The sequence below is a fragment of the Thermobia domestica genome, chromosome 4 (assembly GCF_964235325.1).
Source record: "Thermobia domestica chromosome 4, izTheDome1.hap1.1, whole genome shotgun sequence".
In the NCBI taxonomy this organism is placed as follows: Eukaryota; Metazoa; Arthropoda; class Insecta; order Zygentoma; family Lepismatidae; genus Thermobia; species Thermobia domestica.
In genome coordinates, this window is record NC_137457.1 from 326,480,176 (window position 1) to 326,505,758 (window position 25,583).

The 25,583-nt window shown below is 35.1% G+C and overlaps 1 protein-coding gene across 5 annotated transcripts; it reads right to left on the minus strand.

The window, feature by feature from the left end:
* Positions 1 to 828: 828 nt before the first annotated feature.
* LOC145684434 (uncharacterized) lies at positions 829 to 24,467 on the minus strand. Of its 5 annotated transcripts, none has more exons than XM_081756811.1 (4): positions 23,782 to 24,461; positions 21,361 to 23,743; positions 19,262 to 19,803; positions 829 to 4,425 (listed from the first exon to the last, which is right to left on the minus strand). In XM_081756811.1, the coding sequence occupies exons 3-4, from the start codon at positions 19,720 to 19,722 to the stop codon at positions 2,925 to 2,927; spliced, it is 1,962 nt and encodes a 653-aa protein (XP_081612937.1). In that variant the 5' UTR covers positions 19,723 to 19,803; positions 21,361 to 23,743; positions 23,782 to 24,461; the 3' UTR covers positions 829 to 2,924. The 5 variants fall into 5 exon arrangements, with proteins under 5 accessions (XP_081612937.1, XP_081612940.1, XP_081612939.1 ...); XM_081756814.1 differs by having other exon boundaries at positions 21,361 to 21,439; positions 24,397 to 24,440; XM_081756813.1 differs by having other exon boundaries at positions 21,250 to 21,439; positions 24,397 to 24,435.
* Between the last annotated feature and the right edge of the window lie 1,116 nt (positions 24,468 to 25,583).

Genomic DNA, 25,583 nt, shown 5'->3' on the forward strand with positions numbered 1-25,583 from the left:
TAGGCTACAGAGTTAGTTACTGCACTTGTATACAGAAATTTATATCCATATTTTTTCTTTATATATTTGTTCATATTAATCGTCAAGACAAGTATATTGTGATTGTATTATAGAACTCGTCTGTCCAATTCTGTGTGTTTGGAACATAGTAGCTACGCGAGCGACGTGAAAGTTCAGAATATTTTCGCACCACGTATGTAGATTGAATATAAAATCCGTGCTAAGTGCCCAAAATGAAAAAGTTCGGTTTAATGTAAAAATGTGGCCTATATGCGTAACACTATTCAATGAAACACCAGCTATCTAGTATTCACTGTGGAAGCAGTTGAAATATTCCCCAGAAAATGCGCGTGCCTATATGTCCCGTTAGTTCTGAAGTAGCATTTCACGTGTTTACCCAATATTTTCATTTCGGCACTTAGCACGGATTTTATATTCAGTCCACATATGTTGAGCGCCTTATTTACATAAGATATTAAAGTGAACTGTGGTTGCTGGACATTTGGATTAGAGCAATTTAATATCAGCGATGCAAGTGCTATTTTTGAACTTGATTTGTTGTGTGTACTGTGGAAACAAATACAATAAGTAGATTCCATCATTTTCTTTAACATAATCAGAAGGTGGAATAGAAGCTACTAATATTTTAACCTTCATTTCATTGAACAGTACTCTAAGCAATGTTAAAATGAACTAATAGTTCAATAAGATATTAACGACCATCAGTTTGGAACTTTTAAAACGTCATTAGAAAATATGCTTTATACTAGTATTACTCAATACATGTATTAAGTAATAAACTTATAACGGCTATCATGTTGTTAGTGAAATTATTTGTTTAAACTGTCAATAAAATATCATATTTATTGTTATTGTATATTAACCTTAAAGTACATTCTGATACATCTACATGTTTCGTACTGACACTAAAAATTCATTAAGTATAAAATTTCCTATACTACACGTGTATTTTAACAAAATAATCAATACACATAGACTATAACAGTATAAATGTAATCTGAACTAAAGTAAACATGATCTTTTTATACAGCATACATAACAGAGATATTACAATATTAAAACATGGAAGTGGAAAATACTGCACCAACCAAAACCAGTTTGAAACGATATATTTATATTAGTACATTATCTTCTCTAGTACTGTTCTAAGCTGTTATAAGGCTATAGTAGTAGAAATACGTCATTATAATAATAGGAGTCAAGTGGATATAAGGCGTCATCTATAGAATTCTTTTTATTTATAATTTACCTTTAAAATCTCGATTCTTTTGCTTTTTCGAGCAACGAATTTTGCTACGACTGTAAAGGGCTTCCATCACACTACGTTGATATGTCATTATGCAAAAGGATATCACCGACATATGTCATTGTACAAAAACAGAATGACTACAATATGTTTGAAATAATTTTTCACAATCTGTTTTCTTGAAGCTTTAATTCTGAGTAATTTCTTTGGCACAAATTCCAACCATATTCTACCGAATAAACATATGATTCTAAAATTGTGCGGGTTCTCGCGGTAGCCACTATATGACGTCAACACTTGAGAAATGACATGAAGTTACAACTTCTATATTATGTTCATCCTTTTGAGTGTATGTTACTATGTAATACACATGAGTCTTGGCTCAGACTCCAGTTCGCTTCATATATTTCAAACTGTGACACTAACTAGAACAAAACGCTAGAACTGATAATACTACAACCATGAAGACACTGCAAAAAGATAGTTGCTGTTGTCGCACTGATAACAGGACAAATTCATGCTTTAAAATCTCCAAAACAATGGTAATGTTTTCGATGTTGGCAATCGAACGGTGTGGTTTTGATGTTATTCATGAGTGTTGTTAACGGGGACCGAGGGACGCGTCCCCTTAGATTTTAATCAAATATATTTTAAGAAACTATTGTACTTTGTATATATAACTTTTGTCGGAAAGAGGATTTTGATTCATTCGATCTCGATTTAAAAAGCTAACGACGCCAGTGTGTTATAACGTTGTACACGCTAAATCTGAGAAATATTTTTTTCGCATCTTTGTATGGCTCCATTCATTTTTAATTGCAATCCTATCGTGAATCATTACCCACCCCACCGAAATAAGCAAAACCCAAAAAAAGAGGACATGTTCGTTTTTTATTGGATATATTTGATTTGGATACATTTTAATGCTTGAGAACTAGTGCTACAATATAATTTGCTAGGACTGAAATTAGCAAATTGAGACAATAATCATTTTTTGTCCGCTCTTTTCGAATTTCTTGTTCTTTTCTCCGCTAAAAGACATGCTGTAGCTAATTGATTTTGTGAAATAAACATAGTCTTTTAATAGACGAACAAGGAAACAATGAAATGCTAAGCTAGGCTTCGATGGAGATCGTTAGGCGTCCTTTGTGGCTAGTTGACCTTTCAAAAAGAAATTCATATAATCATTGTTACAGATACTATGAACAAAAGTTCCTAGTTTCATATCAACTAATATAGTGATTCAAAGTATTGATTATTTGTGGATTGTTTTATGATATAATAGTTTAATATATATTTTTGAAACTGAACTGACTACCTCGAACACAATAAGCCTATATTTCTGCTTCTTCTCTTAAACCTTAAGGACTTAATATATCTGGTATCTCCGCTTCATCACCCGAATAAAAATAATTAGAAACAAAAGAAAACATTACCTAGCAGAAACGTTCTGCTATACTCTTGCGATCTGTCGCGAATATAGATGTACTTCTGAGTGAGATAATATTTTTTCGTAGTATTTGTCTCAGAGTAAAATAAATATTAAAAAATTAAATTAAGGTTACTACATGATATGCTCATCTATAATCCCGTCGATGAAAAACTGCGGTTCTCTGTCGTGACATACAACATGAATTCGTACATCACAATAATACATTCATTTATTACTATGTACTTTTAAGTGTTCAGTCATGGCAGCTTTATGGCAAAAGGTTGTACAACACTGTTTACATTTATAAGATTTTTCATTCGTATGGATTAGCATATGACCTTCTAAGTGATGTTTGCGACGAAAAGAAATACCACATATGTCACAAGAATAGGGTTTTTCTCCGGTATGAGTTCGCATGTGGTTTTTTAAATTTCCAATATAACGAAACATTGTACAACACTGATTACATATATAAGGTTTATCATTCGTATGGATTAACATATGAGTTTTTAAGTGATACTTGCGACGAGCAGCATAACCACATATGTCACAAGAAAAGGGTTTTTCTCCGGTATGAGTTCGCATGTGTACATTTAAACTTCCTTTGTAACGAAAAGAACTACCACATAAATCACATGTATACGACCCTTTACTACAATGTATTTTCTTGTGTGCATTCAACGCAGTTTTCTGAGAAAAATTCTTACTACATATCTCACAAGACCAACGTTTTTCACTAGTATGAATAGACACGTGTTCCATAAGGGCATACTTTTCACGAAATGTTTTGTAGCAATGGCCACATTCAAATGGTTTTTCTCCAGTATGAATCGACATATGGTTTTTTAATGAAGCCTTCAAATGAAACTTTAATCCACAGTTCTCACATGAATAGGGCCTTTCGCCAGTGTGAAACAGTAGGTGCATTTTCAAATTACTCTTGTTACGGAAAGAACCGCCACACAGATTGCAAAAAATCGTCTTTTCTTTTGTATGGTTATATATATGTTTTCTCAAACTGTTCTTACTGAGAAATGCCTTACCACATTTCTCGCACGAATACTCTCGATTTTCTGTGGTATGAACTGATATATGTAACCTAATAGTACTCTTATGGCGGAAACTTTTGCCACATGCATCACAAGAATATTGTTTTTCACCTGTATGTATTAGCAGGTGTTTATTCAAAGTGCCCTTCTCACGAAAGGATAAACAACATATATTACACGAATACGGCTTGACACCTGTATGAATTAGGATATGTTTGTTTAAACTGCTTAACTGGCGAAAGGATAGAAAGCAATGTTTGCAAGAATATGGTTTTTCATTTGTATGAATTAAGAAGTGATTTATTAAATGACTATTACGACGAAATGATTTTCTGCATACCTTACAGAGATATGGTCTTTCATTACTATGAACTCGACTATGTGTTTTCAAATCACATTTGTAGCGAAAGGACAAGGAACATTTTACACAGGAATATGGTTTTTCCTTTGTGTGGATGAGGATCTGTGATCTCAATTTAGTAGAAGACTTCCTACATACCTCAGAGGAAAATGAATTTTGATATTCATTCGCTACCTTAGATGATCCTAAATTCTTTCTGAGAGGTAGGTTCGTACAATTTTCTTCACTTGAACATGCGTTTTCATTTACACTCACTAACAGGGAAGTTGGTAAATCAGTCATCTCATTTGAAGATTTGCTCCTTCCTATGCTTTCCCTACACGAATAGAACATATTGATATAAATAAATATTCTGGATGGTTGCTTATACTTTATATGTTGTGGATTGTATCAATGTTGTTTCTGCGCAATAGCACTATAGTCTTTCCAAAAAATATAGAAAATAACAATAAATAATTACAGTATACAGAGGTCCAAAATTATTAAATGGTCTCATCTGCTTCTATAGCAGATCATATTAGCTTTGATCTGCTATTAGATCTTTACGCATTTTTTCTTCACCACCCATAACACTGACAAGATAGATATAAAATTATAATCCTGTCGTTCAAGAACATTTATATTCATATTTTTTTATAGGAGTGAATGAATATATGACGCAGATGCTTGTTTCAAGTTGTCGTCAGTGGTCATAACTTCTGTAATCTGTGGTAATAATTCTAGATTAATTAAAATTGGTAATTAAAAATTACAACTTAAGTCAGCAAATAAAAGCGATGACAACAAGCGTGTATACTGCATTGTTACTTGATGTTACTGTATCACATATTTGAAAGAAGGTCCTTATATTAAATTCTGGGTAACGACTTTCTCCTCGCTCCCTGGAAAAAATCGGAGGGGGTATATTTTCATATCTTCATGGTTCTATCCTCATCGGGAGGGCTTTATATGCCTGTCATTTACACACTTTAAGGACATAATCAACTGCTAAAACAACAGCCGAGTAAACAATGACTGCCAGTCAAATAAGCGATTAGTAAAACAGACGACCAAATCAAAAGTCTGAAAGTTAAGGAGTAATTGAATTTCGCAGCTGAGTTCACTCGAATCATTTTAATGTTCCCTGCCACGCGGCTTGGGGTGCAATTAATAGTTATAAGTGACCTACCATTACTGAATATTGCTTATTGAAATTTCTCAATTCTTTATTGCTTCTATTATGGAAGACACTAATATTGAACATCAGTAAGCGACTTTGATTTCACTGCATGAAACTATAGTAAACTCTCAAACTACGCCAATGCAACATTCAGACTTAAAGTAGTATATTTATAACTATAGGTTCGAATAGAAGAATAAGATCAAAGATATACCCTCTTCTTCAAATGCTGACTTCATATTAATAATCCATTACACGCTATCTTAATTGTTTTTACTCTATTGAAAATAATATTGAAGCCGGAACTTCTAATTGATCTACAGTATATCACTTTCTGCTGCAATACAAAAATAACTTCAGAGGTAAAATGTGTATAGTTATCTACTTCCATTTAATTTGTAATCAGGGGTAAAAGTGGATCTGAAAAGGTAGGTGGCGCATGATGTCACACCATCTCCTATGCCTATCTTTGCCCATCGTAATTTTCTAAGGAACTTACGATGGTCAAAGATCTATGGGGACGCCATATATGTATTTTGGAAGTGGGGATATATTGTCCACTGCGTTCATCTCATTTTTACTCCTGCTTGTAATGCGGTTAATTGTATTAACCAAACAATTAATGTTCACCGCTTCTGGTTTAAACAGATAGGTAAAAGATGATAGAAAACTTACCATTTGGACGCTGAATCTGTCACAAAATCGCATTTCGAATTTTCTTTGAACAATGGAAATAAATATTGAAACGGAAATAGTAGTAAATTTCAACTACTTCCGATTTTGGAAGAGCGTAGTTTGTTGTGGTGGTATGTTCACTTCAAACGCTCAGTCAACTGTTGAAAATCACTTGTCACTATTACTGTTCTTCTTCTACAGCGATAAATGTTGAAATCGGAAATGATTGATTATCGGCACTTTAGATTTGAACAGAGGTTTAAAAAAAAAGTGGATGGATGGACACATCGGACGCTGAATGGACTGCAAGAAAAGAACTTCATATCTTTTTTCGTTTCTGCTTTATGCAAATTAGCATTGGAACCAGAGTTACTAATAAATTTTAACCTTCATCGACTTCCATAAATTGCTGCACGTGGTAATATATTTCGTAGAGACGCTAAATCAATTTCCAAAGATTGTTTATCGCTATATGTTACAGAGTTTTACGGGAATCAACATTGCAGCTGGAAAATGTTAATTTACATTTTCAATACTACGAGAAAACACATGGTTTTTAATAAACCGTATAAAACAGGGTCCGTCCTGAAAGTATCCGAAATTATTTATTTCCAAACGATTTATTGATGACAATTATAACTGTTGTCACTATTCTTCAATGTATGCAACTTGACCCTCCATACAACAAGTACAGCGAATTTTTCACTCTTCCTAACAGTCCTGGAACTGCATAACGGACACAATTTTTAATACTGCGGTCGTAGCGGCTTAAACTCTTTTTACAATTGGAAACAAGAACTCTGCTGGTGTCAAGTCTCGGCTGTAGGGAAACGAGACAGTGACCACTCGTACCTTAGCAAGTAACTCACCTACCAACAGCACTGTGAGACACCCATCTCTCGGCGATGTCACAACGGACGCGCTGAAGCTTTGTTTTGTAAAAAAAACTGCATTCACGGTGGTCCTAGCAGGTACAAAATTTGCGAATGACCCTTTCGCGTCGAAGAAGAAAACGAGCATTGTCTTCAGCTTGATTTCGGCATTCTGGAACTTTCTGACGAGAATATGTTGGGATGTGCTACTCCGAATGCTGTCTTTTGCTACCAGGGTCGTACTGGAATAGCTAAGTTTCATCCCCGATTATCGCTCTGGAGATGTTTTGCCACCGTCCACTATTTTGCGGGAAATTTGAATACGACACTACATTTGATTGTTCGTCGAAAGTTTCGAAACCATTTTTGCACAGTTTCTCGCAGGTTCAAAAATTAAGTAACAATTTCAAAAACTTGAGTTTTCGCAAGTTCCACCTCCTCTGCAATCACCTGGAGACTTAAAAGGCGAATATCTGTCTAAAAGAGCTTTCACACGGGCCACGTGTTCCTCCGTTTCTAATGTGGACGTTCTCCCTGAGCGTTGAACGTCCTGGACCACCTCTCGTCTTTCCTTGAACGCCGTGTGCCAAATGTAAACTTGCATGCAAGATATTACTTCCTCGCTGTAAGTATCCCGTAGCAAGGGCAAGGTCTTCATAGCATTTTTTAATACACAAATTTACAGTGTAGCGCTCTACCGAAGTGCACTCCATTGTCACCAAGGCCGTCATATACAAATTCTTGACGCGACGTTATTTCGGTGTACGCAGCATGAACGATAGCACCTCAACCATTGCTCGCAGGTAAGTGAGCGAGGCCTTGTTTTCCAGATTATGGTCTTGACTCCTACCTGGAGCCGCTCACGCGCACGGCCGACTGATTATCGCACCGCGTTGCGGGCAGTTCGGATACTTTCAGAAGCATATACCACCTCAAATGTTGCTTGCCGAGACAGTATCATAAGTTCCATCTCAATTAAGTCTCCATTCAAACCGGATTGGGTTAAAATATGCATGTTTAGTCTTAACGTTTATCGCCATACATTGAAAACGGTATCAGATAGTGAAAAGCATTCATTTTTTTCTGAAACAATGTAGTGTCGGAAGACAATACACCATTAATATCCACAACACTCTACCAAAAGTGGTACCAGGGTGGGTATGAGGAACAACGCACCTTCCAGTATTTCCATGACCTAAAACTTCAGCGTTCTTTGTTTATTAGTTTAAGTATTAAAAGTGCAATTTTAGATAAATTACACATGTTCTTATGCAACCTGTACTTTTTCTAGGAAAAATATTCGATTTTCTGCGAAACTAAACCAGTAACGAAAAACTCACGTAGGATGCATGTTCATTTTCGAATACGCTTCAGAAAGAAACAGGATTACGGATGCAAACAAATCAGTTAAATTTCCGAAACAAATTTACTTATTTATTTATTTTTATTTTATTTTACTATTATTATTATAATTATTATTATTATTTTTGTTTTGCAAGATTGCCTTAAGTTTAATGATTTTACGGAGACATATTGTATTATTGCTTTTCCGAATTTCGATCAAGGTAATTGAAGGAAGCAGGGTTTTACTCGAATATATAAAGTCAGCAGAACTCTGCACACACAAGAATATGAACATTCGCACGTACAATCAATTAGGTAATAGTAATCGGGACACATTTAAAGCAGACAAATATATGAACAACTCTATGCTTCTAAGGTAAGCTGAATTCTGCTAAGAATGTATTCATGTGTTTGCTTTAGTTCCAACGACTTTCACTGTATATTAACGATAAACGTCTTTTCTTGCTCTTGGAGTGCGAACAAAATATAAACTTCGAAAATGTAAACATTCATAAAAAAAAAAAAAATCGTACTGCTTAACATTATATAGTGTCTTTGTAAACTGCATCAAAAAATTATCAGAGGAATTAATGAAACTATACTAAGACAAAACATATAGACCAATTTTGATGCACAAATGCTTGCTGTTGGCTCAATGACCATCAAAATATTCTTGGGAAAATGCAAAGGAGACATAATTGTAGAACGGGATACCGGATCGAAGTAGTATAAAAATTAACATTCATTCTTTCTAGTTTGTAGATATCTTTAATATACAGTTTGCACCAAAAAACCTGCAACATGAGCATTTAAGTATATTGTGAAATTACGCCTAACGCACGGAATCAACATAACGTCTAAGTGGCACAAATCACGCCAGGAGAAACCTCGCCGTCCTCCCCTGCACATTTATTTTGGAGCAAAATACTTCGTCGTTTCACAATAATCTTACATGCTCATGTTGCAGGTCTTTTGCTGCGGACTGTACAATTGTGTGTGGTGCAGATGGGGTGGAAAGGTGTTAAAGAAATTCGGAATATTTGGGTTTTCCAAAAAGTATTTATTTAAGTGAGGAAAATGGTCCTCATTCATGAGATCATTCAGGATGCAAATCTTGGATGAAAATGAGTCTATGCGTGTAGAATTCAGCATATACAAATGAGTGCTGGGAGAAAAAAAAGCAGGAAATGATTCCTTATAGAAAAAATTAATAGGCCGCCATTAGTGGTGCACAAACGCGCCAATTCTTAATTTGAGCCAACGGAAATTAGAGTGAATGATGTTGAAAAGGCAATAACTAGAAAACAAAGAGCCGTATAAAGGTTGGTTTAAAAGGATTAACAATTACGTTTAACCCTAAATTTCACTAATCTATTAGTGGATATAAAATAAAGGGCCCAAAAATTATCATTAAATAGAAGAAAACTTTTGAAATCTTCAAAAGAATAACATTAGTCACCATTGCTTGACTCAGTGAGTTCGCCACTGGAATGTCCACAGCAACATCAATATCTTCTGGGAATGAAGTGGTGGTTTTGGGAAACGTATTCTTCATTGATCACCATGTAACCATATGGTGCAGCTCATCGAATATTAATGAAGAAAATTTAAACTTTTTAAGTGAACCTCATTTAAAAGCACTGTTAAGAATTTTTCTCTCAGGAACAGACGAATATGCATATGTGTGTGTGTGTCGCGTCTGCGACGCAAATCTTAGGACACTCTCTCGTTTCTCCAAATAAGGTGCTAAAATTAGGTGCAGGGATCAACCTTTGTCTCCAAAAATTCCTGCCTATACGTTGTCATAGTTATTTTTAGCTCTGACATTAACAGTTTGCATCGCAAGCTTCTCTGTTGGGTAGAAACGCGGAGAGGCGGGGAGAATAGCCAAGTCAGACTGACGATTGTTTCTGGTGTGACAACTGCATGGAATATCTAAAAATCAATATGAATGTATACTAAATATATGGTGCGCTGACGACAATGAAGATGTTGCCTCAAAAAGAAAAATTGAAATCTTAAAGTATTTGTTCATAATTGTTGCTTGTAAAGCGGTCTTGACGACAAGGAGTAGCAGCACAATGAAGAAACTTCAAGAACACCTGAAAGAAGATAAAATGGAAAGTAGAGAAATTCATCCCTCCAACCTTGAGGACATCCCTCTGGAACCGCTAAAGATTATCTCTTCAGCATCAAAGTGAGTGAAGAGTCACAGTGCGAAATTGCGGAAACTAACGATGTAGTGAAGTTCAACCGGTAACCCGCGACTACCGCGTCTTCCGCGATTGTAATAGGAATAATTGGGCCAAGTATAAAATTGCATTATCATATTCAATTATTTAAATCAAAGTTCCAAAATGTAATGTAGCCTAATATGTGATTGTGCAGTTTCAGTGTTCTTAATTAAAGTGGAAAGCAAAATTTCGCATATCATGGTATAAATTTATATTTTATCGTTTAAGAGATTTTAATTTACTTTTCTTTCCATCATAAATATTTAATGCCTATGCAACATAATAATTTTCGCATTATTAAATTGTATTGGCATTGAGAACACGATTAGAATCAGCTTTTATGTCAATTACCCAGAATGTTCTGACCCGAACTCTGAACCGTGTTGTCCAGTGGTTATATGGTAGGCTTTGGTAGAAAGTCCGAATTGTTATTGAAGTCCAAAAGAAACGTCCAAAACCTAGAGGATCGAATCCCGGACTGTTGTAAATGCCTAAGCCCTCATGGGGAACTGCAGGACACGAGCCACATACAGTAATATGTCTTCCCGATCAGGGACGTACAAGGATCGAACCCTGATACAGTCATAACCAACAGCCACTTTTCTGACTATTTACGCTCTGCTCTCTGCTCTGACTGTTCTAGCCTATCGCTTTGGTCATTCGAAATGACGACCTGATGACCAGGAATAATGACCAGTCATTATGTACATTCAGAAAACCGTGCATTCTCAACACAATCTTTATTGATCGGTGTAGCTCATGTGACACAGATGGTAAGGAACTGCTTCCAATTGTGTTACCTTTTCGCTTACAAAAGATGCTGAAAAGCAGTGGTATACAATATGCCAAACTTCCCCAAGACTACTTTCATGTTCTTGAGGAGCTCAAGAGGAACGTACTGTTGGTCAGTCATCATGGTGTTCAATTACCATTCACTACGACACCATATATGCAAATTATGCCAATTTTAGCTCCTAAAAAAACAGACCAGCAACCACGGTACAATTTTACTTTATATTTCTCTACAACCAACGGTTTCCTGAGTTACTTTGCACCTTAACCAGTTTTCTTAACATTTCAGAAGGGGAATTCGTACGTGTAACATCGGTCCATCCATTCGTTGCCTTACGTGTGGTAGTTTATCTACACACCGAGTAATTAGTCATTTCAAACGCACCAACCCAAATAATATTATGGTAAAGCAAACTGCTGTATCTAAACTTTATTTTATGAGCTACAATGCCGAATTACTTTACATCAAAAAGCAAAAATACTGCATAGCCTAGATGAAACCACGTAAAAAGGTACAATTACACAAACCCGATGAAACAATGTGTAGGAAACGACCAAACAATGCACGTGTCGTTTGCATTAGCCAAGAAATCAAACAATGATAGTCCAATATTGCTATAATGATCTATTTTCAAAGCAATCAGTATAAAATAAGTGCAAGAAGTCTAGTATACTCTAAATAAAAGTAAGTATGACTATGTGAAATTTGAGTAAATATTCTTCACGAACCATAACAGAGTTCTTACCAGGGAATTAAGAATCGCCGGACTCTATTCAATATATATTGGGCCGTCTGCAATATCAGAGCACGCAGTGATGAGAGCCACTAATTCTTCGAGAGATGGAACAGATTCTTGGTATACGCGAACGTCTTTTTCAGACCAAAATTTATGACTTGAGAATCCTACAATGCACTTCGCAATACTTTTACCACTACGTCGAAACACACATACATGAAATGATACTTATTTAATCCGAACGAAGATTGTTCTGCGGGTTTTCAGATTCGTATTTCATTATTTTAAACATCGCACATTCAAATTTATTTGTCTTATCCTTTAATCAGTTTCGTTACAACATGCTTGTTTCCATTATTTAAAAATAAGGTACACGACTGATGAAAGTGAATTACTACATAAGGGTTGCTAGAATGTAAATGTGGGAGGAAACGGAGGAACTCGAATAACACCCACACGAATTCTAAACACACGGGTCCTAAACAGGAAATTAATGCACCAGACGTTACATCTGAAACACCGTTCCCTCTACAAAGTAACAAATTCTTCAGAACTAATACGTGACGTTTACTCACGATTTGTTGCTAACATCAAAACTGTTCTTATTGTTCCTCTAATGCGCCGAAGCGTATTACAATTTCAACTTTGAAAAAGTTATGGCTATACCATTAAATAACTTACTTATTATGGAAGAAAAAATTTCTCCAAAGAGATCTCTGAGCAATTACGCTGGCAGCACTATTGCTACTGATTGATGTTACGTGATCTTGGAAATCTTGTTTATATGAAACGCATCCAACCAGTGTTGCTGTTATCTTTTTATCTCTAAACTGCAGAGTGCATAGCGTTTGCAAGCAAGTGTTTTAACAAAATAACTACCTCCTTACATTTGTTAAAATTATGGTGCTGAAGCAAACAACAATGTAACAGACTTCTTGAAAACAGCATACATCCTTGTTTCAAAATGAAACTTGGTTGCCACGATAAGAAAGTTGGTAATTATTTTTGACAAATTAAGATTGTGGACCAATTAAAACGAACGTGCATGCCATTTGCAATTCCTATCTTATAGAGGGAGCCTAAATACCACTTTTGTGGCTGTTACCTTCAATTAGTTAAAAATAATAAAAGTTCCAAAAATAAAACCCAACTGTGTACCGAAGCAATTCTTCACTCGTTAGGCTATTTTCGAATAATGAAGACTTGCCTGTTCTTCTTCCTCCAGCTGTTTCGGAAGATGGTGACAGTAAACGTGATACATGTGCCGGAAACAATACTGATTCTGAATACCAGCCTGAATACAACTATAACCCATAACGGTTTTTTCAATGTGAATTTTACGATCGAATATATGATTTCAGTTTGCCTAAGAAATCTGCACAACTGCTCTGCTCCCGGCATAAGGTATAAGTTTTTTAAGCCACGAGCCCAATTATAGTGGTAACGCACACAAGATAAAGAACAAGCTACTTTATTCTCAAATAACAAATCTTTACAGTAATGACGTAAACGTTTTAATCCACATTAATTTATTAACCATAATCCTATTCAGTGTAGAATTTTTATAGAATTGTCAAAGAAGGGTCTTAAAGAAATGTTATTTCATAACGGCAATGTGCATGGGTCCACTGCTGTTGCCTATTCAGTTCATATGAAAAACACGTTTATCATAAATTTACTTTCATCAAATGACAATTACGTATAAGCAATGCAAGCGATTTATATGTGGTAACTTAAAACGTATGTGTGATGACTAGGAATTTTTGTACGACACAGCTGCGTTTACGAAAATATTTTACTTTTAATGTGATTTGGACAGTCAAGGAAAAAGGAAAGGCTGTGAGGTTTGAGCAGAGCGGATTTTTTTGTGTGTGGAAAACATCCTACTTTTACCACTTCTAGACCCTGAAAGCGTTCTGTTTCCACTAAGACACATCGAATTGAGCTTAAAGAACTAGTTTATAAAGGTTTTGCCAAGAGATAGGCCATGTTTATGTAGCATTTTCGAAAATTTTCCTCCAAAAATCGAAAGATGGAGATTTTGTTTGCCCTTAGATCAATAAACTAATATAGGATGAAAACTTTGAAGAACGAATGAATGAAGTAGAAAAAGATACTTCCATAGCTTTAAGACTTGTTACTTAACACATTATTGGAGATAAGAGAAACTCAAATTATAGAGATATTGTTGACAGAAATTTCGAAAACCTCAGGAGGTTGAATTGTAACACCAGTGTAAAATTTCACTTCCTACATCAACATGCCTATTCTTTTTCCGGACATCAACATTACAGTCAGAAGCAAGATGAATATTTTCTTTCGGGTATCAAGTAGATGGAGAAAAGGTATCAGGGTAGGTGGAACGCAACTGACTGCGGACTACTTTTGAATGCTAAATAGGGACAGTCTATATCTTGACGAACCCACAAGGAAATCAAGAAAGAAAAAAAATAATGGAACCCTGCCTGCTTTACCTTTCGTTGTGTAGTACTCACGGTTGGTGGATTTTGCCGGACCTTCAGTAGATGCGGTGGTGCTTTAATGTTTGTGAGAAAAATATTAAAGTATAAAGTGAAAACCAACAGCATGTATCTAAATGAGGAACAGACATTTGAGCATGCGGTAATAGAAATCGAAAAATCAGGACATAGGTTCATTATAATAGTCATGTATAGAACACCTGACAGCTCCTTTCCCCGTTTTATTGAAAAATTAGAACAACTGCTAACTCTAGTTAAGAAAGAAAGTAAACCAATCGTATTATGTGGCGACCTAAAAATTGATTTCCTGACACCATCAAATCACCTAACATTATTATCAAACACTTTGCAATCCTTCGGCCTACAACACACTATAATCACCCCAACCCGCATTACAGAAAACTCAGAATCTTGTATAGATCAAATTATAATAGATAATGAAACTACATCTTTTAAAACTTATAATCTTAACACATCGCTCTCCGACCATAATGCAGTTCAAATAAACATAACACTTCAACCCCAAGATTGGAAAATTGATAGGAAAGAATGTAACTGGGCAAGGAACTTTCATGAAACGAACGTTAAGTACTTTCAATATCTTCTTAGCAAGGAAGACTGGACGGACACATTACTAGAAAATGACGTAAACAATAAATACAGACAGTTCATTAATACTGTTAGGCACTATTTCGAAATAGCCTTTCCACTTAAGAAGATAAAGGTATATTCTCAAAAAACTAGATGCAACTGGATAACACGAGGCATAATTAATTCCTGCATGAGAAAGAAACAACTACACACAATTGTGAAAAGGACGAATAATAGGAAACTAAAAGAATATTTTAATAAATATAGAAGTATTCTTAGAGGAGTAATAAAAGAAGCAAAGAAAATGCACACGTCAAATAGGATATCTAAATCTGATAACAAGAACAAAACACTATGGCAAGTAGTAAACGAACAATCAACCGCATCAAAACCGCAAAAAATAGGAATTAAAAAAATAATACACCATGGCCAAGAAATAACCAATAAACACCATATTGCAAACCTACTTAATGACTTTTTTGCCAACGTTGCGAAAACATACTCAAATTCTGAGTCTGAAAAGACAAACAACATAAAATTATCTAGTAATTCTGTTTCTATATACTTAATACCTACCACAGAGTTAGAAATAAGATCGATTATTAAAAACATGAAGACGAAAAGATCTTCTGGGCCCGACGACATTCCTTATTATTTGCTTAAAATGTGAGCCGAATATTTTCTTATACCGTTGACTGATATATGTAATTCCTCCCTTCAAACGGGAACATTTCCAGATCTTAAACTTGCAAAAATAAGACCTATACACAAAAAAGGATCAACTACTGACCCAGGAAATTATCGTCCTATCTTTATTCTATCTATTTTCTCCAAAATTTTAGAAAAAGTTATGTATAACAGATTGGTGCCCTTTTTGGAAAAGAATAATATCTTCACGAAGAGCCAATTCGGGTTTACGAAGTGCAAATCTATTAACAATGCTGTAGTTTCTTTTCTAAGTGATATATATAAAGCGAGAGAGAGAAGAAATAAAATATATGGAATTTTTCTGGATCTCACAAAAGCCTTTGACCTTGTTAATCACAAAATTTTATTAAATAAATTGCGTACTTATGGCATTAGAGGTCATGCTAATTTATGGTTCCAATCCTATTTGACTAACCGCATGCAATATGTAGAAATAGGTCCAACCAAGTCAGAGGTAAGACACATTAGGCACGGAGTTCCACAAGGATCAATATTAGGTTCTATACTTTTCCTAATATACATTAACGATCTTCCCGATTATATACTTCCAAACAAAAGCGTACTTTTTGCGGATGATACAAACATTTTAGTTGAAATTCCAAATAACATTTGCTCCGAGGAATTCATATTTAAGAACACGACAGATAAAATTGCAGAATGGATAAAAGCAAACCAACTTAACTTAAATACAGCGAAAACAACTATAATGAGTTTCAATGAAGGAAAACTGAACTCTCTAAATATACATCAAATACGTATAGACGGGGAACTCATGCGGATATCTGACACTTGTAAATTTTTAGGGTTAAAATTAGACTCTAAGTTAACATGGGATGATCACGTGAATGATTTGTTGAGAAAACTAAGCGCGAAAATATATCTTATACGTAAAGTTAGTAAGATTCTAACTACAGAAACATTGAAAACAATTTATTTCGGATTGATCCAATCAATTCTATCATATGGAATCATTTTCTGGGGTAATACCTGTTATGCAAAGAAAGTATTTACAATGCAGAAGAAAATGTTACGAATAATGTTATCAGTTCCGTTTCATACACCAAGTAGACCACTGTTTCAGAAACTTAAAATATTACCATTGCCGTGTATATACATTCTCGAAACAACATCATTCATACATATGAATAAAAGAAACTTTCAACTCAATTCGGACCTACACCAATACAACACAAGAACAACCAATCATATTCATATACAAAATTTCCGTCTAACAAGAACTCAAAATTCGTTACACCACATAGGAATAAAACTTTATAATAAATTACCAGATCGTATCAAACGAATGCCAAGCTTGCAGTTTAAAAGACAGCTCAAGTTACTGTTACTTGAACATCTTTTCTATGGTTTAGATGAATATCTTCAGTGTGATCTTTCTTTGTAATATAAATATTACGATTTATTTGAATTTTGAAATATATAAAATAAGGTACAATTTATATTTTCTCTAAAAATACACTTTTAGCTTTATTGTTACGTATGTATTTTGTATTATTATTATATATATTGTATTATTATATATTATTTTTTTAAATAACTGTATTATTAATTGTAGCGTTTCTCTTGTAATTATTATTATTATTAATTGTAATAGTAACTGTATCTCTTGACGAAGCCATGAACGCTAAGTTCTTACGGCGGAAAATGAAATAAATAAATAAATAAATAAATAAAATACATAACCTTTAGTTACTGTTCTATAAAAAAAAACCGTCTGAAATTACGTTTGTGTGGTTAGGTAATTAAAATTGTAGAAACTATGGAATAAAGGCTGAACATTAATGAAGCACTGTCTGTTTAAAGTTCTAGATTAGCACTGCTAGTAATCCGATATTTTATAGAATTTTTTATACAATTGTGTACATGTATTTAGAATAAACTCTGATCTGGTATAAATGAAATTCGGAAATATTTATCCTTAAATATTTAAAACTATAATAATATGCCTCCTCTTTCTGTGAAAAAAAAAAAAAATTCTAAAGTGACAAGAAAAACGAAAGTCACATTTAGAATCAGCATCAAAAACTAGTACACGAGCACGTAATTTCAGTCCCTTCTCAAAAAAAAAAAAAAAAAAAAAAAATGCACACTAGTGTAATACTTGTTACATTGATACTTCTCATCGATGTATCATTAATGCTTATCTTCAATAATTTTACCCTATTTAATCACATTAGTAGTAATTTTTTTATTAGAAACAATATCAACTGTTGTGACATTTGTAGGAGACTTCATAAATATCCATTCCCCTTTTAGGTTATATGTTGGGTATTCATGGAATGTGAGAGGGAAAAAATAAGTAACCTTCCTACCCGACCTTGATGAGACAGATTGTTCCCGACTTATTGTTCTTTCAATCTCAATTTCTCAGTTACTTTTTCTAAGCTGCGAACTGACACATTTGTGAGCCCATCTGTAATTTTCTTCACTTCTTCGTGTAAGAAATCAGTTTCCGAAGTCCTGTGATTTTATCTCAGAGGACTCACCATCTAGGTGTTGACCTCCTATAGTGTGAAGATCCATTCTCATTCATGATTTGCGATCAACATGACGTCTCACGGATTGGATTATCTTTTTGACTTAAGGTTTGGTTTTGATTTTATACAGTATACCACGACATGTCCTAATTTTTCGGACGCTCTTCTTACACCACGCAGCGGAATATTCAATTCCTCGTTAATAATATCTACAACTAAAATAATGTAACTGTCTCTTTTTATGCAACGTCGATCCGTATCCTGTTTTCCAATTATGGATGGTTTATGCATTTCTCGATAAATTTTTGAATTTCTACAGTGCCGAGAGAAGGTGTTTCTGCAGCCAGTCCAGACTTTTTCGTCTTACTTTAGTGCTAGGAATCACCAACAAGAAGGTTGGAAGTTGTTTCCGAACACGATCTGAATTTGTTTTAGCCCCTAAGAGGCGTTGTGATTGTAAAGTAATAGTTAAGACAATTAGCTAACGTCATGACCTAGAACAAAACAACTATCCAGTGCCATCCCATACCAGCAAACACCATCCTTAAAAATTAGATCGAAGAACTCACACCTGGGAACAGTTGTAATGCATCTCTAAAAAGTGCCAGTGTTTGGCACTTTAGCTCCTTGACTGCATTAAATGAGCAAGAAACTACCTAGGAACATTGAGGGCGTTAGTAGACGAAGTTGAATAAAGGATTCGCACAGAATCAAGTATTGGCATTCTAACTGAATCTAATTCTCATTGTGTAAAGGAACAACTACCCTACCGAAAGTTCATAATCAGATCATAGAGATGATTAGACAAACTTTGTCAGTTTTCCCATTTCACTATACAATCTAGAAAGTTTCATTATATTATTTGGAAACTGGTGTAATGAATCATTCTTAAGTGCATAGTAAGATGTCTTACGCCAAATACAAAGTTGTGTTTTTTCACTTTTTAGAGTACCTGAAACTCCAATAGTCTAATCAAATAAACAAACCAAGAATGCTTAAGAATATGCACTTCGTTCAAAAATAATTGAAATATAACTCTAAAGAAATGGATACAGGTAAACGTACCTGAGTTTCTCCGATTTGCTACTTTTTTCTACACAGTCACTCTCCTGAAAGTTTTCTTCGGTCTCTTTTCCTTTAATGCGAGACATGTGATTTCCTAGCTCTTTCATAATGCTTGCAAAATTACCTAATTTAGGCTTCAAGTTATTTTCAGATCGTCCAGCATTTACACATGACTTACGAATTGACAAACGTTTGATTAAACATACTGGTTTTGCACTTAGTTTCCAGTCTGAAATTTTACCCTGCACAATACCGTCTAAAGTGACTTGCAAGTTAGACACCGAAGTATCTTTCAACACAGATAAATTAATCTTCTCTTTTCTACTAGTTCCTTTTGCTTCTTCTTCCTTAAAGCCCAAATACGATATAGAAGATACTGAAAGTGGATTTTGTTCCAATTCATAATTGCATTCCTCAACAGACTCATTTTCTATTTTCGTTTCAACTTTAATAGAAGCCATGTTGAAACAATCAACACTCCACTCAGCAACCTTTTTTATTGTTTACCTTCACCATTCAGCGTGCGAAAGAAACAAGCAATTCTGAAAAGAGGTAAAACTATTACTAAGCATTATAAAGTATTACATTTAACGAAAGAAAGTTAAATAAAAAGAAACTTATATACTTCCTTATATACTAAGGACGATTTAAGTAGGAAGGATACAAATTAACACTTTATTTTGCTTGTTGCGTTGAAGCACGTATTGTAGTCGATTTCAAGCACTGACTCGAATTGTTAGAAAATTGGAATATACTGTGATGGAATATACCCGAATGTTTGATTTCATTTCCACATGCTATGCTTGTACAGTACATTATGAAAACATGGCTTGTATCTGGTAGTTTATGTTTAAACAAAAAATTCGCTTCCATGTACATGCACGTGAGTTAACACTCTGCAGTATTCGACTCATTTCGCTGTTTTAAATTTATTTTGCATTCTTTTAAAAGTTAGTTTAAATCTATTGTATCATACTGAACCGTTCCTATTCTTCTTAATCTCTTTCATATCTATCTCTATTAAGAAAGGTATATAACACAGACTATATTTAAATACCGAAAGCAAGCCCGAATAAAAAATTCTAGATGACACCGATAACTTTGTAGTATTTGATAACACATACTCTCTTGCATATAATTCTTCTTCTTTCGTTATACGCTTCCACTGCGTAATCCTCTGCACGCTATATTCTATATTCTTGATTCGCGAATGAAGGTTTCCAATCTTTGAATGTCAAAGGTCGTGAAAAACTTAACGACAGTCACCAACTAAATTAGTAATCGTAATACTTAAATTACATTTTTTTTTTTTTTTTTTTTGTAGGCAAGAAGCATGTAATGTAGATATCAACGTAGAAAGAATATTAGAAAAGACCGTGATTTAAATTTAGTTATTGCAGAAAGAACATTGAATCATTACCACACAGATGAAGGTTTGAGAAATATGTATTAAAGGGTCTCGAAAAACTTGACGAGTTGCCTCTTGATGATAAGATCGGTGTAACCGCATTCGCCCCAGGACACACAGGTTTATTTCTACCTAGAAACTTTCGTGGTATGAATCCTACGTTAAGCTCTCTCTCCGGTTGTTTTCCGAAGTGTTCAAACGATTTAAAAAAAGAAGAAGAATGAAATCATGACTTATTTTAAATTATTCTACACTATATTCTATGCTCTAATTCACTTGAAGCATACTTGAGAAAAAGGCGCACATGCAAAACTAAAAATATTTTAAGCAGTTGTTTTTTCAAGTGTAATCATTCATTGAAACACAGTCGAAGTCGCATGCAAAATTACCAATTTTAAACATTTGGTAAAATTATTTAGTATGTTTGACTTTTGTGAATCTTGACTATCTACGCTACATAAGACTAACCGCTTCTGTTTTACGAGATGTCCTCACAAAAATGCTAATTTTACAGTTAAAATGACTAGTCGCATCAAAAAACATCTAATAAAGATTTTAATTAATTTTAGTTCGTACGTACCATGTAGGGCTGAATGTTGGCAATTTTTCGCTAAAATATTCTACTTTGTAACTATCACTTCACGATTACTCTCTCTGCAAATAACCAGTGGCATCACAAGCTTCGTCTTACCTTGAATCCGAATAGGAATAATACTTGCTGAACACAGGCTAGTATATGCTTTCAAGCCCAGGCACAAGTTTTTTTTTTTCTGAAATGAAAATAGACAATGTTCTTGCTTACGCGAACTAGTAGAGATTCGTGTATGTTTTCCGAATAAAAATCCGTTATCATCACTTGTCACTTCACAAGCATAATCAATCTGTACGTAATTATTTTGGAATTCATCAAAAAAGTAAGGAGTTAAATTATAAGCTCTGCTGATATAAAAAAAAAAAAAATCAACAAAAAGTAGAAGAATTGGCCAATGTGGTGGTTGGGTTATAGTATAAGATACAAAAAATGTGGGTAGAACTTGTTATTTAGACGCATTTTTAGTAATAGAAACTTATTTATTTTTACAAAGTGGGCGTTATGATGGAATGAACCTCAATTTAGAGGAAGTATATTGAGGGAATTGTAAATGTTAGTAGAATGATAGTTATTAACTGACGCTGCATTATAATGTATCCTTCTTCGGTGTTGCAATGTTGCTTACATGCGTGACTTTTAGTGCCAACCTAGCATACATTGGTTTGGGCTTCTGTGCGAGGGGTTTCTACAAGGTGTTAGTGAACTATACCAACGAACTTTAAGAAGTGATTCCTCACATCAAAATAAGAGAAAAAGTTCATATGGAATTATGGCAAAAAAGTGTATAGTTTTAGAGCTAGGCTTGTCGAAAAGCTTGAGAAAGCCAAATTTCAAGATTCTTTATTTCGAATTCGAGAGACTATGGATGGTGGTCCTCATCAGCATAAAGGAAGTCATGGATACGCAATTCAAAAGTTCATATACCATTAATGTTCAACGGGTGTACAGATTATTTCCTGCAGGGTAAAATTCCCAGACAAGCCATCAACCGAATTTTGAGATATGCTCTGACTTTATGATTGGTCCAAAGTAGGGAAACGATAGGCCTTGATAGCAGTGAACACACAATCCTTTGGCGCGATTTCCAAGGTGTTCGGGATCGTCAACACTATGGTTTCCCGTAATCGGGAAAAAGCATGGTGTGATGTTTCCTTCCACGCTTATAAGTGAAGAAATCGTGAAATATACCGTGACGAAATACATTCCGAACACAAAGAAACATCCAACTGTCAGTTCCTAAAACTTCTGCCTTCCCTCCGAAGCATTGGATATCCATTGTTGTCAAGGTTTACCTCCTGCCTCTTTGGACCCTTCTTGAAGTAAGGGCATTCCTGAAAACTCTATTGAAAACGGGACGCAGACAAGGTTGGACGACGACAAGCCTGGATACTTAATTTTGGTCGCTCCCGACAAGGTTGGACGACGACAAGCTTGGACACTTCTCAATTTATCCTCTTGCGCCAGACTCGAACGAATTCCTGTGGTGTCCAAGCTTGTCGTGGTCGATCCCCACAAGCCTGGATACATCTCATTTTGGGTCGTTGACGACAAGGTTGGACGACGACAAGCCTGGACACATTCCTGGGGTGTCCAAGCTTGTCGTGGTCGATCCCGACAAACATGGACACATCTAATTTTGGGTCGCTAACGACAAGGTTGGCCAACGACAAGCCTGGACACATTCCTGAGGTGTCCAGGCTTGTCGGGATCGATTTTGGTCCCTGACGACAAGGTTGGCCAACGACAAGTCTGGACACATTCCAATGGGCCGATTTGATGCGTTCAAAGCACGTAGATGTGACAAATACAACTGTTTATTCACTTGTACGGGTGTACAAGGGCAACTGTTCTCTCAGATTATACTGCAGTGTTATTTTTGTACCACCGTGATATTCATAAAAATCGTAAGAAGTACCACAGACATGAGGGTTCAAACCTATTCAAGCCATCGGGCTTTGGGGCCGCTATGTTTCGACTACACCGTATCGGCGCCAGCTCAGTTCGGCGAAAATTTTATGTACAAGGGCACACATCCCATTTAATAATTATTTAAGTAAAACGAAAATTTTGTAAATAATAGTAATCTCTTTTAATAAAAGATAAATAAATTTAAAATAATTCGAAAATCCTCTAGTAGAGGGCAGTAGCTGACTGGCGAGAATCAGCCAATAGCGATATAGATGCGAGCCATGCAACTCTATATTGAAGGGCATGTATGTATGAACTCGAAACGCCTTAACTGGTAGAGTTTGTTGGAACAGACATTTCAAATTGGGTCGTTGACGACAAGCCTGGACACATTCCTGGGGTGTCCAAGCTTGTCGTGGTCGATCCCGACAAGCCTGGACACATCTCATTTTGGGTCGCTGACGACAAGGTTGGCCAACGACAAGCCTGGACACATTCCTGAAGGTGTCCAGGCTTGTCGGGATCGACCCCGAGATGCTTTGACATATCTCATTTTGGGTCGCTGACGACAAGCCTGGACACAAAAAGTGTCCAGGCTTGTCGTCGTCCAACCTTGGCGCGGTCCCTTGAAAACATATCTGAGAATTACACCCCGTACGGAATATCCTCTACATCTATTGACTATTCACGAAATATGCAATTCTGGATTATGCATGCATGGCTTTCTTTACTCTGGTAAGAACGAGCACCCACACTCTCTGGAATTCGAAATAGGACCTCTTGAAATTAGGCTTTTTGGCGATTTTGGACATCCCTAGCTCTGTAACTATGCACTTTTGGCAAAGGCCCATAGGTGCTTTTTCTCTTATTTTTGTGTGAGGAATCACTTCTTACAGTTTGAAGGTATATTAGTTCATTACAACCTGTATATAATTTGTGCTGATGAGCTGGCACAGGTTGATATTCTAAATGCTTTTTTTTTTTAAATGTGTACAACGTATGAAAAAATCGTACGATATTTGTTTTCTACATCCACCGAAGAAATTTATAGCCTACGTTACGTAGACGTCTTCAATATATATTTATTTCAGTTCTATTATAGCCCTTGTATAGATTTATCACTGGTAACGTTATATTATAGTCTGGAAAAACAAGTGTCATATATTGTGCTAGGTTATTCGCCGCCAAAGTATTTCTACACAATATTGGAAACAAGTATAGACGTACTAGTATAAAATCATGATAAATTTTAAAAACTATACAACTGCGCTTTCTTTTTCTTGTTGGTAATAGTTAAGAACAGCTACAGTGTTGCCAATTCCTTCAGAGCCGTTTTCCCTTCACAAGCTTCAGAATTTCCCTTTTCCGCACAAAATTTCCCTTCATCCAAACCGTTCAAGTACTGTATTTAGTAAACGTATTTTTAATCATTTTCGCTTCCACCCTCTCATCCCAATCTTATAACCACACACAAGCAGATACCTGACAGCCTTCCTTTGAGTTTACGCAGAATTTGAACTTGATTTGTTGTTTAGGTATCTAAGGCGTCCCGATAGAGGAGGGGGAAGAATATGGAAAAGTGTAGGCTAGGACCTATGTTAAAGGTGCAATCTCTGCATTTGCCTGGTGTGACTGAGGAAAAACCCTATAAATACCTCGGTCAGGACGGACAACCTAAATAAATCATAAAGAATATGAAATAAATATTATGTAAATTTAATTTTTATCCTAGATATCATGATAGATTTTAATAATAATGTAACCTGAGGTACAAAGAAAATATTAAGTATATATTTGGTATGTACTTACTTAAGAACAGCACTCCCATATTTACTGAAACGAATACGAACAGTTACAAAGAAAACTCTAGCTGCTACTGTCTTTGGCTATACACGAGGAATGTTCGTAAGCACTATACAAACTAAATCAAAGTTTAAAGATGCGGAATTCTTAAGAATTTATAATTCTGTGCGCACAGTTACCAGAAAATTTGTAAACTTACACAAACACACACACACTAATGACCCAGTATTCGCCCATATGTACATATTTACATTCACGACACCCAGATTTTCTTCCCTTACATCGATTAATCCTCTTCACCATCAACTTTCTGGTTGGGAAAAACATCTTCTGATTGGGGAAACCAAACTGTTATAATAGTTGGAGTGATAATTTAATTGAGAAATATTTCATCTTATTGCATTGCATTTAATTCAACAATGGGAAGATTAATTTTGATAAAAGATTTTAAATAAGCATTGTTGTAATGTTTCGAATTTAACTGAATATGTTGATCGATGTATAATGTTGATAAATATTAACGAATGCACAACAAGATAACTTGTGAGAATTTATATGAAATATGTGCAACGGATTATGTTTGGAATAGATACGACGTTGAATTTATACTG